The following is a 19,302-nucleotide window of genomic DNA, read 5'->3' as shown; positions in this document are numbered from 1 at the left end:
CATCCTGCCATTTTAACAGTGAATCATCCTAGGAAAAATTTACAAACTTTTTAAAAAAAAGTTTTCTTTACAGTTAAAAAAATTTTGTTTGTAGTGTTCAACTGGGCTACAAGTTTTATTTTTATTTCTCTTTTTGGTCTAAGACTAGGACTTGAACTTGATACCTGATGATTTTGTTCATGGGCTAGCACTTTACCAACTGAGCCACACTTCCAACCTCAGGACTAGATCGAAAACCCCAGGTTTTAGATTTTGGTTTTATAATTAAAAAAAAAACTTTCTTCTTTCACTCCAAACATTTTTGAGTCAGCAGACATTATGCCACAGTGCATGCAGCCAAGCAATAATTCATCTTTGTGGAAGACAGAGATGTCTCATGTATTAATTAGAGAGCCTTTCAGTGACTGGTAGGCAGAAACAGGTTCCAACTGCAGCTACAACAGAGCCAGTGACTTCCAGGAAGGGGAGGCGATGTCAGTTACAGGGAATTTCTTACCTGATCTGTGTCCAGCCACTCCGGCCAATGAATACACTTTGCTCTCATCAGGCACTGAAGACAGAAATAAGGAGAGACAAAGATTAGACATTCCTATAAATCAGCCATTTTAAAACCCATAAAAATAATATAAATTCATAATACATTAAATCTTCTCCTGGCAAAGATTTGAGAATATTTTCCCCCAGCCTACTCTGAGATACCTCATTTTAATTGATAGACATTTTAAAAACAGCTACAAATGAATAAATGTTTATTAGCATTACTATGAATATATAACTCTGTGTGTGTGTGTGTGTGTGTGTGTGTGTGTGTGTGTGTGTGTGTATGTGTGTGTGCCAGTATGGGTCCTGGCACTAGGTATTCTCCCTAAGCTTTTGTGCTAATGGCTAGTGATCTACCACTTGAGCCACAGCTCTATTACGTGTGTGTGTGTGTGTGTGTGTGTGTGTGTGTGTGTGTGTATTTAGGGGGGTAGTTAATTGGAAAGAAAAGTCTCACAAACTTTCTTATCCAACTGGCCTCGAACCGTGTTTCTCAAATCTCAGCCTCTGGAGTAGACAGGATGACAGGCATGAGTCACCAGCCACTGGCTGAATGGAATATTTCTATAACTGTTCAGTATTTTGGGTTCTTTTAATTTGAGTTATTACTTCCATATCTAGAAGAGAAAAATTCAAGAGCAATCTATGATATGTAATAAAGTCCTTCGAGCATAAAAGCAGTATGAATATGTATTCAAGAGTTGAGGAGTGGACCTTTGTCTCACCCACATGAAGGAAAATGAGAAAGATTTAATTCTTGAGACAATTATTTGAAACAATACCAGAAAAAAACATGAAACAGTAGTACTCAGTTGATTAGACTCAAGGCAGAAAAGGCCAGTCACTCTTAGGAGATGGACAATAAAGGTGGTAAATGCCAAGAACCTCATGCCGGCCCAACCTGTAGGGGCCATCTCCAGACAGCCAGAGAACTAGATGCTCAAGGTAAACTCTGTGCTGTCCGTGGTGAAGTACACGATGCAGGATGCCCATAGAAGTCAAAGCAGGTCAGCAGGGAGGACAGAAATTCACAAATTCCATCTAATATTTTCAGAGTCGCTTGTGTGTTGTTGAGGGTTTTGTTTTGGAAATGGAACCCAGCAAGGTTAGCACTCTACCAGTGTAGTCTTATGCCCAGAATTTTGTATTTAATGTTTGAGGTACAGCCTCATTATGTTGACCAGACTAGCCTTGAACTAGCAATCTTCCTACCTCCACCTCCAGAACAGTTAAGATTACAGATACGCCTGGCCACACCCAGCCCCATTTCTTGCAGTCATCGTGATCTCATGCAGATGACACAAATGCACTAAGACCCAGCAAAGAACCACCCCAAAGTGCAAATTAATGGTGTGGGAAGTCACATAAGGCTCATGCCCAACAGCTGGAGGAGAAAGCTTCCTAATTCAAGGTGTCTGTCAGAATGGGATGACATCACTTGTCTCAACATTGTGCAAAAATTAACCCCAGTTCAACACAGCTCTGAGGAAATGGACACATGTTTTGAAAAGGACAGATGATGAAAGCTTTTGAAAGGAGAAGTAAATAACAGAAATCACTTGATAACTTTTTACTTTTTAAATTTCTTTAAAAAAAAATTTAAAATGTGAATTTAGGTAAAACTTTCCCACAAAGAAAACTAGACCCTGAGAGCTTCCTGGTAAGTCCTACCAAACACTGAAGGAAGAAATAACAGATTCTGTAAAGCTCTACTGGACAATTCAGAACTGTTCAGGATTTCTGAATCTGTCCCAAAGGGACATTGTTGTGTATTATGTTCAAAGATACCACGTGACAATCACTAATCAATATCCCTCATGAAGGCCCGTAATCTTTTTATGTTTAGCAATACTGGTTTAAATTCACACTTGCTAGGCCAGGCAGGTACTCTACCACTGAAGTCATATTCCCAGACTTTTTTGCTTTAATTATTTTTCCAGATAGGGTCTTGTATATTTTTGGCCTGAAAGCAGCCTTCTACCTTTGCTTCCAGTATATCTGGGATTAGAGGCACACATCACCATACTCAGTGTATTTTAGAGAGAAAGTCTTGTTCACAATCAACAAATAAATAAGAATGACCACAAGCCAGCATGATGGTTCAGCAATTAGGAGTCAGAGACAGGAGGATCAGGAGTCAGGGGCTAGTGTAGGCTGCATAGTAAGATCCTGTCTTTGTGTGGTGACCAAAGGTAACAAGCATTGGCTGTAATTTCATTTACTATTCAGTAATCTATAATTATAGAAGGTTTAAGCTCCACTGCTCCTTCTCTCTTCCAGATGAAAAAAAAATCATGTTTCTAAATTAGGAACCTGGTGTGGATACTTATTTTTTCTGTGGATCCTTGTGCAGTTATCTTAAAAAAATGCAGTTAACATTCTTTGTCCTACTCTCAAGTAGAAACTAAGAAGACTATTGCTTATCTCTTGGGTTTATAGTGAAGAAGACAAGTATAAATACATGCAAATTGCTAGGAAGATCAAATAGTGCGCACCTCATAAATACTAGCAGTTATCAACATCATTTTTTGTGATAATAAACAGAAAAGCAGATTAGCACAATGGGATAGATGGGGGTTGAGTGCCAGAATTATAAGTAGGTTACTAAATTCCTACTCTTCAACTGTCTTTTCTGGCTTGCCAGGCTGATACACTATCAATTCTGCCACATCTCCAGCCCTGCAGGTTACTAAACTCTTTTTTGACCTCAGTTTCCCCACATGATACAAAATCAGGAATAAAAATAAATGCATGGAAAATTACAGACTCTGTACAAAATTTCATATACAGAAATTTAGTACAATGACAGATAAGTAACTGTGAGCCCTTAACACTGGATAAATGGGATCTGAAGGGGCACAGTTACAAATTTAATGACAGTTATTGTGTTTTGATTTCACTTGCTCAGATTCACAAAGAATTAAAATGCTTCAGTGGTTCTAGATACTTCACCATGTCACCTATTATGTTGTCTCATAGATAAGGAAATACAATACAGTACCTGATGAATAAGCATGTTCCAGTTCTAGATAGCCAGGACAAAGACAAAGAAAGCACAATTGGCAAGAGCATCTTGCTACACATAGTGATTCTGGAAAAGCATTTCGTATAAAGCCTTTTGATGTTGACTCATTTTTATCTTTCTAAAAAAATCAGATTTTAAGTATTGCAGATTCCCCAGCTATATTAAATTTCACAAGGAACTTCTTAACTTTTTGGCTGAATAATGCCTATTATTCCTTAGTTGGAATACTTATCATTATTTTAATTGACAATCTGGTATTCTTTAGAATGCTAAAATAAACCACTAAAAAAAAAACCAGTTTGGAAAATCCAAATGGGTGATAGGCATAAAAATTAAAGGGTTTTTCTCCAAAATATTCACTGACACAGATGTCTATCTTTAGGACAGAAGATAAATGAATAAACATAATAGAAAAGAGAGAACTGTAATGGCTTAATTAATAGAATGCATTTTACTTAAAAGGTTAAATTTGGATCATCTTTTATACACATGCTCAGTGCCGGGAAGCAATTTAAATAACAGTAGCAAATGAGAAAATGAGGTAAAATTACATACACTACCAACTTAAAAATTGGTAACTTATAATTAATACTCAACTTCCATTATAACCCACATCATCTTAGAGCTGCTATTATAGTTATTTCTGAGTTCTGGTAGTTAAGTTTAGTGGTTTCACTGTGTTCTATTTAAATAGCAAAATGACTGGAATGGTAGTAATGTGAATTATGACACGCGTGTAATTTTAAGAAAAGAACTTAGGTACCAGAAATCAAAACAATAAAATAAAAAAAGGGAAGCTGGTGTAAGAAAGGTCCCCCATTCCCAAATAGTAAAGTACCAAAGCATCAAGTAAGACAGTCTAGGTAGTGTAAGAGTCTAAGTCATCTTTCAGCATTACCTAAGGATGGGTACTTGCTCTCGTTTATCTTCAATGGATAGTTTAAAACCTGAAAGCATGTCAGTTTATCAGCATTTTTACTGTAACTGTTGTTTTCATTAGTGCCGTTACTAAATACTTACAGGACAGTATGGACCTGCCCCCAGGAGATGTCTCTAGATTTACTCAGCTAATAGGATTTGTGCACTAGCCTACTGCTTCCTGACATTCACACAACATAACTGGACACTGTTTGACTTAATTGCCATAAAGCAGTTGGTAGGGAGGATACTACTTGGTTTGAATGTTTGTGGTTTTCCTGGTGTGTCCTCCGACTGAAGAAAAGTTGCTTGGGAAGCCCAGGAGCTTGCTAGTCTATGTTTCCACTTCTTGCCATAAGTCTTTGAGACTTGGCTCAACTCCCAACAGCACTTTACAGAAATAACCATAAACAGACTTTTTAAAAAATGCTATTTCAACCAGGTTCACTGTTAGAATCCTAAGAAAGAAGATGTGGGTGAGCGTGAGTGGGGGAAATGTACGAGCAAGCTGGTACGGAGGACTTGCTCATGGGACACACCCATGCATATCGCATTTACATGCCTTGACTTTCCAGCAGGGTGTGTTTACATGAACACCTCGACCAGATATGAGTGTTTTCGCTCTTTTGTCAAACCTCCTTCTACACTGAAAACAATCCCCTTGCATATTGATAGCATTTGACACGCATTCTATAACGTAAGTGACTATTAGGGACTGCACTTGGTTAATAAAAATTTGCAGAACAGTGGCAGATTTGGTGAGTTAATGGGCCCCATATGCTGTTCCGATGCTGACAGAAGATGGTATATTGCTAACATGCACAAATCTCTTCAGATAAAATTGCCATCAGCTACACTTATTCTTTCTGAGAATGCCAACACTATGTCACAAATGCAGGAATATGCAAATGTATTGAGATCCTCACTACTTCTTATTGAGATTCTTTGAGGCAAAGAAACGCTCTAAAATATGATGCAATGCCTAGATTTTATTAGACAGCTTGGTTTCACTCAATTTTTGATTTTAATATCTTTGACATAATAGAGGCTGCAAATTTGAATCTGATATTCATGGGAATAAAACTACTTCTTCTAATGAGACCATAAATACTTGTCTCTGGATAGTTTGCTAGACTAAGTATCTAGTGATTCCTTAATGGTTAATAAATTTGTTTTCAAGAGTTGTTCTTTTAGAACTTAAAATTGATGTAGGTGCCAATATTAGGAATCGATTTTCCTTTCCATTCCCAGTTCAATTTCTGTGTCACTGATTGATTTTTCAGAATTTCTAAGAAGTGCAAACCTGTTTCTAGTTGTAAATTCTCTTCTTACCAACCATAAACTTATGATCTTAATTTATAGTATTTTCTTATGTCAATGATTATTTAGCATGCAGTGCCTCTTTAGACTTTTCAATATTTTGTATTTTTAAAAGTAGAAACATTCATTTCATTAAAATAAATTATATATATAGCATATATATACACAAACATTATTATATATATACATTTAATATATATACATTCATTATATGTATACATGTATACATATAATGTGTGTATACATATAATGTGTATATACATATATATAGCATACACACACACACATATACACACACACACACACACACATTTTCAGTCCTATGGTTACTCAGGGTCTGACTGCTGTACAAATTGGGGACCCCATTTTCTTGAAAATTTTTAAAAATGAATTTTATTATAACATTTTATCCATGCATGTGATATATTTTAATTGTATTTTCACCCACTATGCTCTCTGATGAAATTGTATTAACATATCTTATATATTTTTAAGTAGTTATGGCCTAATAAAAATAATTATATTATTTTCCATCTCCTGGAACACATACAGAGACACACACTTATACATACATACCCCAATACCAAAAGAGTAAACAAGGCTTTTGTTAAAGCAGGGTTAGGTCACTACCACAAAATAACAATGTAAACATTCATCTCACTATCCCTTTTAGAAAGCTTCCTCAAAATGACTAATCTCATTCCAGTTTAATTGCTGCTCAGACAATAAGCTAATGAGAACTTAGCAGCTGCAGTGGCCTTTTGGTACCATTGTGTGTCTGCAGCCCTGGACACAGACAGAAGGAAGAAACCACAGCCCTCACCATTATCCAATGTCCCTGAGTTCACAACTCTACAGTGATGTCTTCAAATTTCCCTTAAATCAAAGGTTGGAAAAAAATCTCTTTCATGGGCCGGGAATTTGGCCTAGTGGTTAAAGTGCTTGCCTAGCATGCATGAAGACCCGGGTTCGATTCCTCGGTACCACATACATAGAAAAAAGCCAGAAGTGGTGCTGAGGCTCAAGTGATAGAGCTCTTGCCTTGAGAAAGTCCAAGGACAGTGCTCAGGCCCTGAGCTCAAGCCCAGGACTGGCAAAAAAAAAAAAAATCTCTTTCATATGTGTTCCCAGCTTGGGTTTTTTTTTTTAAAAAACAAATCAATCCTTTGTTAAGTTGCTTTGAATTCATTCAATACAAACTATTTTTTTCTAAAAACAAACAGATGCTCTAAATTTCCACTAAAGAACAAATAAAAACAAATTATATCTTCAATGCAATAAAATCTGTTGAACAGTCTAAAGGAAAAGGCTCAGCTTTAGGAAGAATAGAGAGACAGACAGACATGGACATCATAATGAAGACAGGCAGTGCTGGTGGCTCATGTCTGTAATCTCAGCTTCTCAGGAGGCTGAGAGTCAAGGATTGTGTTTTAATTAACCACTAGAGCTGAAAGTGAAGTGGTGGCTCAAGTGGTAGACTGCTTGTAAAAACGCCAGAGATAATGCCCAAGCCCTGAGTTCAAGCCCTGAGTCTTGCACTAAAAACAACGCAATGAAGTTGAAGAACTTTACCCAAATGACCTCAGACAAAAGACAACCTGTAGCACAGAAGAGGACTGTAGTCACAGTCAGAGAGTAAGTAGCATGGAAGAGTAGAAGAGCTCCTTGCTTTCCTTCAGCTTTGTACTAAAAGGAATCTAGGCTCTAATACTAATAGTATATGAGTACATTAGAATCTTTTCCAAAAAATTTGCAATCGACTTATTTATAAAATAACCCACAAGGTAAGACAATTTATAGATTATAAAAACTTACAGGGGCTGGGAATTTGGCCTAGTGGTAGACTGCTTGCCTAGCATGCACGAAGACCCCAGTTCGATTCCTCGGTACCACATATACATAGAAAAAGCCAGAAATGGTGCTGTGGCTCAAGTGGTAGAGCTCTAGCCTTGAGAAAGCCTAAGGATAGTGTTCAGGCCCTGAATTCAAGGCCCAGGACTGGCAAAAAAAAAAATTACAGCCAGGCAAAGTGGCTCAGCCCTTTAATCTCAGGAAGCTGAGATCTGAGGATCAGGGTTCAAAGCCAGCCCGGGCAATACAAAGCCAAGAGACTCTTTTCTCTAATTAATCACTAGAAAACCAATACAAAGCCAATATACTCTTATCTCTAAATAATCACTAGAAAATGAGAAATGGGGCTGTGGCTCAAGGATACTGCCCTACTCTTGAGCTCAGGGACAGCACCAGGCCCTGGGGGTAGGGTGGTAGCTTTGAGCTGAAGAGCTCAGTGACAGCACTCAGGCCGAGTTCAGAGTTCAAGCCCCATGACCCCCACCCCCCAAAAAAAAATTTACAATAGAACCTGGCAGAAGTAGGTATTAAAAACTGATAGTGGTTTTCTTCTTGTGTAAGCATGGCTTCCAGGCCTTCTGCACTTCAGAGGCAGGGCCGAAGGTACTGGATGGGCCTTGTTCACACAGCAGCATGGCATACTGATAAAACAGTCCTCCCGAATTGTAATGCAAAATCATCCATAGCCTTGCTTGGTAAACATGCTTCACTACCATGTTTAAATGTTGGCCTCTCTCAGACTCCAGGGGTATAAGGACAAAAATGGTTCAAATATCTTATTATTTGTGGATGACCAAATATCTTATTATTGGTGGACACATCCAATTCACCCTATACTATAAATATCTTCAACAGGCATATGCTTTACTTTTTCCACTTTAGCCAAGAGTCATGTGTTGCACTTCCTAAGTACTCATTAACAGTTTTTTTTTTAAGTGAATGAATGAATGAATGCATGCAACAGCAGAAGAATAAAGGAAAGCAATCAAGTCTTTTAAACTAATGAATGAAGCAAGTATTCACTGAGGTGTCTGCATGAAGCAAGTATTCACTGAGATGTCTGCATACACACACACACACACAAATATATATATAAGCATATGAATAAGAATGGTATAACACAAATGTGGGCAGCCATTGTAAAATACTTGTGACACAATTTTTGGGCAGAGGTGGGTTGTTTCAGTCTGATTCTGGTATAAGATTAACTAAAGACCCAAACAGAATAGAACTGTTCACAATAAATAAAAATGCACTTACATTTGTGTAGTGAGATGTAGAATTATAGAAACATATAGAATTGGTAGGCAAGTCACACTTTGTTATCTCTCGTGATAGGTTCTATGTGACAGATCACTGGAATTTTAGGGGTTTTTTTTGCTTGTTGGCATTGATCACACTGTTTCTTCACAAGGCATGACAGTTCAAATAGCAATTCCCTCTGTTTATATAAAATATCACTTTACATTTCTAAAAAAACACAAATTGAATGATTTGGTACAAAAATTCTTCTTTCAATATGCAAATTATGTGAGTTTCCAAATTGTAAAAGACAGTAAATAAATGCATTTTTGCTATATGTTATTCAGAGAAAAGTTTTACTGGCTTTAAAGTCAACTTTTATTAAATATTAGAGAACTAAAATATTACCAATAGCATGTGTTTAAGGCATAAGACAAAAATAAAATAAATGTTATCAAGCTCCCTTTACCCTTGAAACTTTAAGTTTATTCCAAACCAATCCTCTCCTTTTCCTGTCAGTGTAAAAATAAACGCATTTGAAAATTTTAATTGTAAAATATTATATATATATAATAATGCCTCAAATTACATCCAAATAATAATTTTTCAACTTGTATCTTTCATTAAAATACATTGGATTCTGTCAATTACTTTTTCTGAGTCTACTGGTGGGCTTATAGGTCATGTGATTTTTCATTTTTAGTTTATTGATGTATGACTTATATTGAGTGATTTCAAACATTACCTTGACTCTGAATCTTTGGGTAAGCCTCACCTACTTAAAGTATAAAATCTATTTTCACATACTGCTGGGTTCTATTCCTAATATTGTCTATTTATTTTGATTTTGGCAGTTGTGTGGCTTCAATTTGGGGTGCTTTCCCTGAGCTCTTATGCTCAAGGCTAGTGCTCTACCACTTTGAGCCACAGCACCATTTCCAGATTTCTGGTGGTTAATTGGAGACAAGAATCTCATGCACTTGTTGGCTCAAGCTGTCTTTGACCTGTGAGCCTAAGACCTCAGACTCCTGAGTACCTAGGGGTTAAGGTGTGAGCTATGATTATGATTTAGATTATCACCTTGATAGTACTGAGGTTTTAACTCAGGATTTTGTGCTTGCTTCTCAGGAACTCATATATTTAAGCCATCATTCTTTAGTTATTTTTTTGTATGGGTCTTGAGTTTTTGTCTGATGCCAGCTTTGGACCAGGATGCTCCTACTTAAGCCTCCAGCTAAGGTGGGATAACAGGTATGAAACAATATTATATATATATATATATATATATATTTGTTGTTGTTGTTTGGTTTAAATCAGGGGCCTATTTTTTTTTTTTTTTGCCTAAGCTGGCCTTGAATTGTGATTCTTACCTTCTGAGTATCCACAATTACAGTCATGAGCCACCATGCCCAGCTCCTTTGAGGATATCTCATGAAGGAAATCAGCTCAGTGTCTTAATTCAGTTTTGGCATTAGGGTAATACTGACTTTCTAGATTGAACTGAAGTAGTACTCCTTCTTTACGTGTCTGGAGGGGTTTAGGCAAAATTGTTACTTCTTCCTATCAAACATGAAACCAGAAGAGCCATTTGGATCTTAGCATTTCCTTCGTTGGGAAAGTATTTAACTACAATTCAATTTCTTTAATAACAACTAGGCTAGCCAGTGTTTTTTTTAAATTTGTTCTCGTAAGCATGTAATAGTTTGAGTTCACAAAATTTGTCCATTACTCTTACTCTTTGCTTATTGTTCATTAAATTACCACATCATCCTACTATCTGTAAAGTGGATAGTCTCTCTATAGTAACAATGTTTATGTGTCTTATTTCACATGATTATTCAGTTTAGGTTATTTTTGTTGTTGGTGGTGGTGGTGGTTATGGGGTTTGAACTCTGGGCCTAGGTGCTATCCCTCAGCTCTTCAACTCAAGGCTACCACCTTACCCCTGTAGCTACAGCACCACTTCTGGTTTTCCAGTGGTTAATTGGAGATAAGAATCAGACTTTAATGCCCTGGCTGATTTTGAACCTCAATCCTCAGGTCTCAGCCTCCTGAGAAGCTAGAATTACAGGCCTGCCCCACTGTGCTCAGCTAGTTTATCATTTTTATAGACTTGAATTTTTCCAATTCATTAAGTTTTTGTGCTGATATTTTTATATCCACTATGCTTAATTCAACTTGGTAAAAATCTAGAAATCTACAACAGTAACTTTGGATTCATCTTTTCTTTTATCCTATGAATTTTTCTCATATTGCAAATCATTCTTTTGAGGTACATAAATACTTAGATTTGGCCCCATTGTAATTGTGGAACTGTTATTTGGGGTAATATTTTTTAAAATCCATTTTTCTTGTATCAATATAGTTAGTTCACCATTTTAAAATTAGTGATTGTTTCCAAGGTATAGGTTTTTAGCCATTTATTTTGTTTTTAACTTATATCTTTGTTTCAAGTGGGTTTTAGGGGCAGCATATAGTTTTTAATCCAATATGGTTATTTCTTCCTTTTAATTGTGGTTTAACATTTGTTTAATATGACTATTGGCATGGATGAATTAAAATCCACCATCTTGCTATTTATTTTCTATTTGTTCCATCTGTTCATTTTTGCCTCTCTTTCTGATTTTTTGGTATATTTCTCATGTTTTCGAGTACTATTTAAAATTTTTTAGTGTTACTAAGAATGCACAATTATCCTATTTTCCTGGATTATTAGCAGCAGCTCTTTGCTGTGTATTGTCAAGGTTTGTTTCATGCATATTTAACTCATGTTGTTCTTTAAAATTATACTCTACCTTGTTTCATACAAGGAATAAAGAATACGTTCCTTTCAATGGCAGGTTTCAACATGTCCCTTCTTATCATATGGGCTTTTGAATGCTATTTCTAAAATTTACATACCCTACAATACACTGAGTTTATTTTTTTTATTTTTATTTTTATTTTTTGCCAGTCCTGGGCTTGAGCTCTGGGCCTGAGCACTGTCCTTGGACTTTCTCAAGGCTAGAGCTCTACTACTTGAGCCTCAACACCACTTCCGGCTTTTTTCTATATGTGGTACTGAGGAATCGAACCCGGGTCTTCATGCATGCTAGGCAAGCACTTTAACCACTAGGCCAAACTCCTGGCCCCACTGAGTTTATTTTATTTAAACAGTTATCTCTACATATATTGAGCAAGAAATATGGAAAAGTATGTAAATAATTAACATTTCTGATCGTCTTGATAAATGAAAATTCACATTTTTATCTTCCATCATTTTTCTCCTACTTGTAAGAGTTATCTAACATTTTGTATATCATACTTGTTGGGGATGAACTCTTTCAGCTTTGTAAGTCTGGCAGATGTGTAATGTTGCTCTAGGATTTGAAAGATGTTTTTGTTGGGTAAAGAATTATAGATTGCTAACAACTTTGTTTAAGTAGTTTAATGCTATTAATACAATGTAGTTTTTCCTATCAGAAATTTGGCATTGTTTCTCTCTTGCTTTCTCTGTATTTAACATCTTTTGTTTTTTTTTTCTAGTTGCATTCAGAAGTTTAAGATTTCTTCTTCAACATGATTTCAGTAATTTGATTACAATCTGCCTTCTCTCTCCACTTTCCTCTTTCTTCTCTTACTTATAATTCCTTTTTTTCTCCTCTTTGAATTACATCATTTCTTCCCTTCCTTTTCTCTCTACTTCCCTTGTCAATTTCTTTCTCCAACCCTCTCCCTCTCCCTCTACTTCTCCCCACTCTCTGTCTCTGTCTCTGTCTCCATCTCTCCGTCTCTCTGTCTGTCTGTCTGTCTGTCTGTCTGTCTGTCTCTGTCTCTCTCTCTCTCTGTCTCTCTGTCTCTCTCTGTGTGTCTGTCTGTCTGTCTGTCTGTCTGTCTCTCTCTCTCTCTCTCTCTCTCTCTCTCTCTCTCTGTCTCTCTCTCTCTCTCTGTCTGTCTGTCTGTCTGTCTGTCCTCTTTTGGGGTGGGGTTGTGGTCATGGGGCTTGAATTTGAGCTCTTGTAATCAGGCTAATGCTCTACCACTTTGAACCACAGTGATACTTCCAGATTTCACGTGATTAATTGGGGATAAGTATCTAACACACTTTCCCTTCTGGGCTAGTTTTGAATAGTAATCTTCAGGTCTTAGACTCTTGTATAGCTAGGATTATAGCTATGAGCCATCAAAGATGGCTTTCCATTTCTGTTTTTTGATGCTTAAAAGTTCATGAAGATTTTTGGATCTGTTCTAGATTTTGTAAGATTTAGATTTGATTATCATTCCTTCCTATTTTTTTCCTTTGTGCTGTCTTTTCTTTTTTCTTTCTTTCTTTCTTTCTTTCTTTCTTTCTTTCTTTCTTTCTTTCTTTCTTTTCTTTTCTTTTCTTTTCCTTTTTTTTTGTTTTGGCCAGTCCTGGGCTTGAACTCAGGGCTTGAGCACTGTCCTTGGGCTTTCTCGAGGCTAGAGCTCTACCAGTTGAGTCATGGAAACACTTCCAGCTTTTTCTTTTTCTTTTTTTTTCTTGTTGTCTATAACAACTTGTATCTTATTTTATTAGCTTACATCAGCAATTAGGGAGGAATTTCATTGTTACATTTTCCACATATTTAACTTGCATCTTATTAACAAGCTCCCACTCTTGTTTTGTTTTTTTTTTCCAGTGGGAAAGCACATGAAGATTTTTATTTTTTTTGCATTTTTTTGCATTTTTTTATTGTAATTAGTAAAAGGGTTACATGATATTTGCCAGATAGAAGGTGCATTAATTCACGTACATTGATACCCTTTCACATGTCTTGGTACCCATTTCCCTCTCCCCCCACACCCCACCCGTCTTGGTTTTCCCCCCTTCCCTATCAAATTTCAAATAACCAAATACAAGTAAATTCAATATATCAGATAACAAAGTGAGATACTGTAACAATATGAGATAACCAAGGGACAGCAAAAGAGATGAGAGACAACATAGTACATTAAGGACAACAATCATTCGTTATTTGGCTTTTGTTTCAATATCCTGGAGGTCCTTTCAATTAGCTTCATACTATATGGCCTTATGTATCAAGATTTTGCTATATTGCAGATCTCTGCTAGTAGAGCCCAAGGTTTCTACTGATTATGACGAATGAGGGAAACCATTGAGCCTAAGTTCCTTTGAGTCTGGCTTACTTCACTTAATATGATTTTTTCTAAGTCTGGTTTCTCTTCAGATCGTATAAATCTTTCACCTTTAACTTCCAGCTTTCTCTATGTATGTGCTACTGAGGTATAGAACCTGGGTCTTAGTGCATGCTAGAAAATCACTCCAGCACTAGGCCAAACTCCTGGCCCCTGCCTTTTCTTTTATTTGGTAAATTCAGCTATAGGCACATTCTACCACAATTACCTATTCATTTTGATATTTCATTTTTCTTCCTGTCTCCATTTGTATAATTCTTTTGCTATGTCACCTTTCTTGCTGCCTGCAATGTCTAACCTGTCAGTTTCATCCAGTATTTTACGTCTCAGACAATGAAGTTTAAGTTTTCAGATGGCAGATACGGGCCTTCAATATCTACACCTACATGGCTATATCTCTTTCAGGAAAAATTCTTTCTCCAATTCCTGGTGTTTATCAAGGTTGGACTCTCTCTACTACTCTAACCATTGCAACCACAATTAATTTCATCAAAATATTAGTAATGATTAAATCACTAGGGGAAAAAAAGAACATAGGCTACCTTTAAATTACACAATAAGGATCTGGAAGTGTAGGCCTAGTGATAGAGTGCTTGCCTAGCATGGATGTGAAGCCCTGGGTTTGATTCCTCAGTACCACATACAAAGAAAAAGCCAGAAATGGTGCTGTGGCTCAACTGGTAGAGCACTAGCCTTAGGGAAAACCCAAGAATAGTGCTCAGACCCTGAGTCCAAGCCCCTGCCTGGTAAATAATAAATAAATAAATAAATAAATAAATAAATAAATAAATAAATAAAACAAAGTGAAAAACACTTGACACAATAAATAATCACTATTCACTCTTAACCAACCAGCAACCATTCATTATTCACTACTAACTAGCAAAAGCCATGTCTGTAATTTCACACTTTAAAATGTATATTACCACCTGCTCTTATGACTCCATTAACAGGAATAAAGAACAAGGAAAGTAATGCTTTTTAACCAACTCATCATAACCTGTGGTAAACACTTCAACATGTGTTAGCTCATTTAATTCATGACAAAAAAATCCTTCTAAGTGAGTATTATTATCTATTATCTTTGGTAATCTCCGAGGGAAGAACTGAGTCTAAGAAAAATTATGTCATAAAATTTGTAACAGCTGGCATCTAAATCATTCTTGACTTTAAAAGTACAAATTCCTTCTCTTATCATGTGAACCCAAGGGGTACGACTTTGCTAATGGCTTTGCAAGGAACTACATAATACTCCTACTCAATTCTACCTACTAAGCTACTCATAACACACTACATGGCAGAGCCCATTATGTCTCTTAAAAATGATTGCTGCTGCTCTCAGAACTAAGAAGGGTTGTCATCATTGTTTTGTACCTCAGTCATGTGGAATTTGTTACCAGAAAGGGTATGGATTACTGTTCAGAAGGTGGCAGAGCTCTAGAAAATGGGCAGAAAGTAACACTACAGAGAATTTAATGTCTGAACACTGGCTTGAAGCAATCGAAAAAAATCATAGATGCCTCAGTTTGTGGTGTGTGATTAATAGAAAAAAGATAGATGAGAAAATGGTGTAGGGTCAAGTTAATATTTTGATGTGGTAGTGGCCTTGGACTCACACTTCTCTCTCCCCCTCTAATCCAGGCTTTTTAATGCAACCCAAGAGAGCACTGACTTTCTTGGCAGCCAAACTGGGTGACTGCTGGCTCATCAAGTGTGTTCAGTCAGCTCAAACCCTGAGGTCCTCTTTATATTAACTGCTATGGAAGTGTGGTCTTTGTCTAAAAAAAAAATGTGTATGGAGAGTCAGTAGCATGGCAGGCACAAGCCAGGCATGGGGGAAGTGAGCAAGGCACCTTGAGTTCCACTCTGCCACTGTTTCCAACACCCAGGAAATCAAGTGTTAGCAAACCTGTCTGGACAAAGCTACCTTCAGTAATCACCAGAGAGCTAGAACAGCTTCTATAGTCCATCTTCCATATATAGCAACAAAACACATACATACAAAATATAGAACACAAATATTTTCTTGGTGGTTCTTGGCTTAAAACCTCTCAATAGCTTCCAACCTATTTCAAAGGAAGATGAATGGTTTATGAGAGCTTCTGATCCTTGCTTAGTCTGGTCATGGGCGGTCTCTTCAGCTCCATTCTCCAGAGCTGTCACTGTGGCTCTGTATACTGGCCCATCAGGGACCCCTGCTATTATTCCTCAAATGTGCTGAACATGACTGGGCACAGAGTCAGCTAGCCACACACACACTTTTCAGAAGTCCTTTCAAACACATCTCCATAAATGTCACTTTGTCAGAGAAATCTGTGACACTGTATGAAGCAAGACTTTCCAATATCCATTCTGCTTGTATTGTGATTGTCTTATGTAGCTCTATTTCTTTTTCTCCAGAGCACTCACCACTAGATAGATTTTCTGGTGGTACATTACTGGTTCTCTGTGGACAAGGGCTTCATTCGTTCTCTGTTTCATCCGTGGGAACTAGAAGAGTACCTGCTACACACTAGCAACTCAGTGGACATTTGTCAAATGAAAGAAGGCAATTAGGTTGTAAATAAGTAATACAAGTACAAAGTCTAAAAATTAAGCCTTCTTGGAGATGTCCAGAAAGATACGATTTAGACAAAGGAGACAAGAAAACACCAAAGCATGTCCCACATGAAGATGCCAATGCTCTTGCATACGATTGTTGTAGTCATCAAGACAGGAGGACTGAACCACACCTGATGGAGAAGAAAGGAAGGGAGGACCTGTAAGCCATTCAACCTTTATCCTCTGGGGAAAGTGGTTTTTGGTTAGAGCAGTTTTAACAAGGCTATGACAAGATCTGACTCGTGTTTTAAAAGGATCATTCAGTCTTTGGCTAGGCAATAGTCCTAATGCCTGTCATCCTATCTACTTAAGAGGATGACATGGAGGATGTTAGTTCAAAGCTAGCCAGGGCAGGAAAGTCTTGCAAGATTCTTATGTCCAATTAACTAGCAAAAAGTTAGAAGTGGAGCTGTGGCTCAAGTGGTAGAGTGCTAGCTGCAAACCAAAAAGCCCAGAGATAGCACATAGGCTCTGAAGTTCAAGCCCTAGGACAAGCATACACACACGGACACAGAAACAGATAGACCCATGCACGCGCGTGCGCGCGCGCACACACACACACACACACACACACACACACACACACACACACACACAGAGATCACCCATGCTTCAGTGTAGAAAATAGATTGGATGACAATAAATAGCTAAATACAGAAATTTGCAAGGCTCCCTCTTAAATTTAATCCTCTAAATTGAAAAGATCCTTCTACTGAGATCTTTCTGAATTCTGATCCCATAGTCCAATCTTATTAACTAACACACTAAGCCACATGTCCCTTATAAATCTGGCAAGTAAACCTGTTGTATCTGCATCACGTGCAGGCTTACCTTAACTGAAAACTATCCTTGTTCTCTTTGTGGTACTTTGGCACACATTTGTGAGCTGCCTGGCTGGGTTGAAACACACTCTGATCACTCAATGTGCTTCTTATTGTAAAGTGAATTGGCCAGCCCAGCAGGGAACTATAACCCTACAGACCTAGTAATCTGAGCTACTCAGGATTTTCATAGGCATTTCCCCTCGAGCTTATGGACTTTACAGTAAGATGCCAGCTCATTTTATTCTTGCATGAGTTAATTTTGGCACCTGGTTTCTGGCTGGGGACTGTATAGCTGCTTCTGTTCTTGGCTACAGTAAGTGCTATCAAAAGATTTCTCTTCTGGCATGCACTGAAGTATATAATACTGTCTATATTTCTGCCCAGAACCTACTATCATCTGTTTAAGATGCAAACTGTGCAAAACCAGGACTACTAGTGTGTAATAGATTTTGAAAAGTTGTCATCCAGATTCATTGTTTATTAAAGGCTATTAACTTTGGGGTTTATGGGCTATCTCTCCAACTTACAGCATACAGCCACTCACTAAATGAAATGTACAAAATTCTGCACACACACACACACAAGTGAACTCATCCAGTATTTTATACAGCTCTATTACATGAACTCACTTAAATCATGCTCCTCTTTTTGCAGAATAGGTGGTTACACATACATATTAAATATCCACTATCTATCTTTTGGAGAGACATTGAGGTATATTAAACATCTTGAAGAAAACTGAGCTAATAGAAAATATTTAAAGGAAAACCAGACAGTTACTAGACCCAGAAACTAGTATAATTTCACAGGCAGTAATTTTAGAATTATTTTTCTTTAGACCATGGATTTCTTGGGAGACTTCTTTGGAGAGGCTGATGACCAAGGAAGGAAAAGAGCAATCAAAATTGGCGACGTACACTGTATTTTCCTTCCTCCTTTCCACCTCCACCACAACCCTAAAATAAATTTTTTTCTCTAAAATATAAAATATGCTTTATAAGTTCATTTTAAAATTACTGGCCTCTGAGTTACTTATATGGTTCACTGATTTTTTTCACAATCTTTGAACATAAACCCTCCCAAATATACAGTTTGCAAATATAATAATATTTGAAAATAAACTCTAACTGTAATAAAATAAATTGGCATGAGGTTCATTTCAGGAATAAACATGTATAAATTTCAAATTTGGGGGGATTTAATTTTTCTATATTAGAGCCAGCAATTTTGTTTACATCTTATATTTTGACAGATTTTTGTTAAACTTATATAGTCTCTGGGATCCATGCCTATAGTGACTAAAATAAAATGAAATGTTTCAACCACAAAAATGAGTTCAGCAGCCCAGGGTATAAAATATGTAGTTTGAAGTAATTGCTTTACAATCATTAAGAAAAAAATAATTTCTTATTGTTTTTCCATCTGGATGACTTTTTCTTATGTCTTATTGCTGCACTCACTGCATTATCTGGTTTGAAAATGTTGCCATTATTCTCCCCAGTAACTGCCATTTTCTCCTCTGTGTGCTGACTACATTTGGTTAAGCTTGGCTTCAACTGTGGATGGAGAAGCGGAACATTGCTCTCTTAGTATTATTCTGACTTCACAATTCTATTGAAATGATGTTGAAATACCTGAAAGGACTAAGAACTAAGGGAGAGCCAATATTCTGCCTTATTCATGAGGTTCTCCATACACTTACATAAGTGCAATGACCCAAAGCTCAGAAACACAGGGAGGTATAGTGATCCAATGCCACCAACAACTTTCTTCATCTTAGCTACTTTCTGGCTTCAGTACATATGTCATGCATTAGTCATGACA

At 37.0% G+C, this 19,302-nt stretch overlaps 1 protein-coding gene across 3 annotated transcripts in view; it reads right to left on the bottom strand.

The window, feature by feature from the left end:
• The window catches only part of Pard3b (par-3 family cell polarity regulator beta), a 963,936-nt gene that overhangs the window by 350,234 nt on the left and 594,400 nt on the right, over nucleotides 1-19,302 (bottom strand). For all 3 annotated transcript variants that reach the window (XM_090354671.1, XM_090354668.1, XM_090354669.1), the window contains exon 16: nucleotides 497-550. In XM_090354671.1, the coding sequence (XP_090210797.1) occupies nucleotides 497-550 (54 nt within the window). The remainder of the gene's footprint in view (nucleotides 1-496; nucleotides 551-19,302) is intronic.

This window comes from Megascapheus bottae, chromosome 21 (assembly GCF_031878675.1).
Source record: "Megascapheus bottae isolate mThoBot1 chromosome 21, mThoBot2.hap1, whole genome shotgun sequence".
In the NCBI taxonomy this organism is placed as follows: domain Eukaryota; kingdom Metazoa; phylum Chordata; class Mammalia; order Rodentia; family Geomyidae; genus Megascapheus; species Megascapheus bottae.
This window is presented reverse-complemented; position numbering and strand designations above follow the sequence as displayed.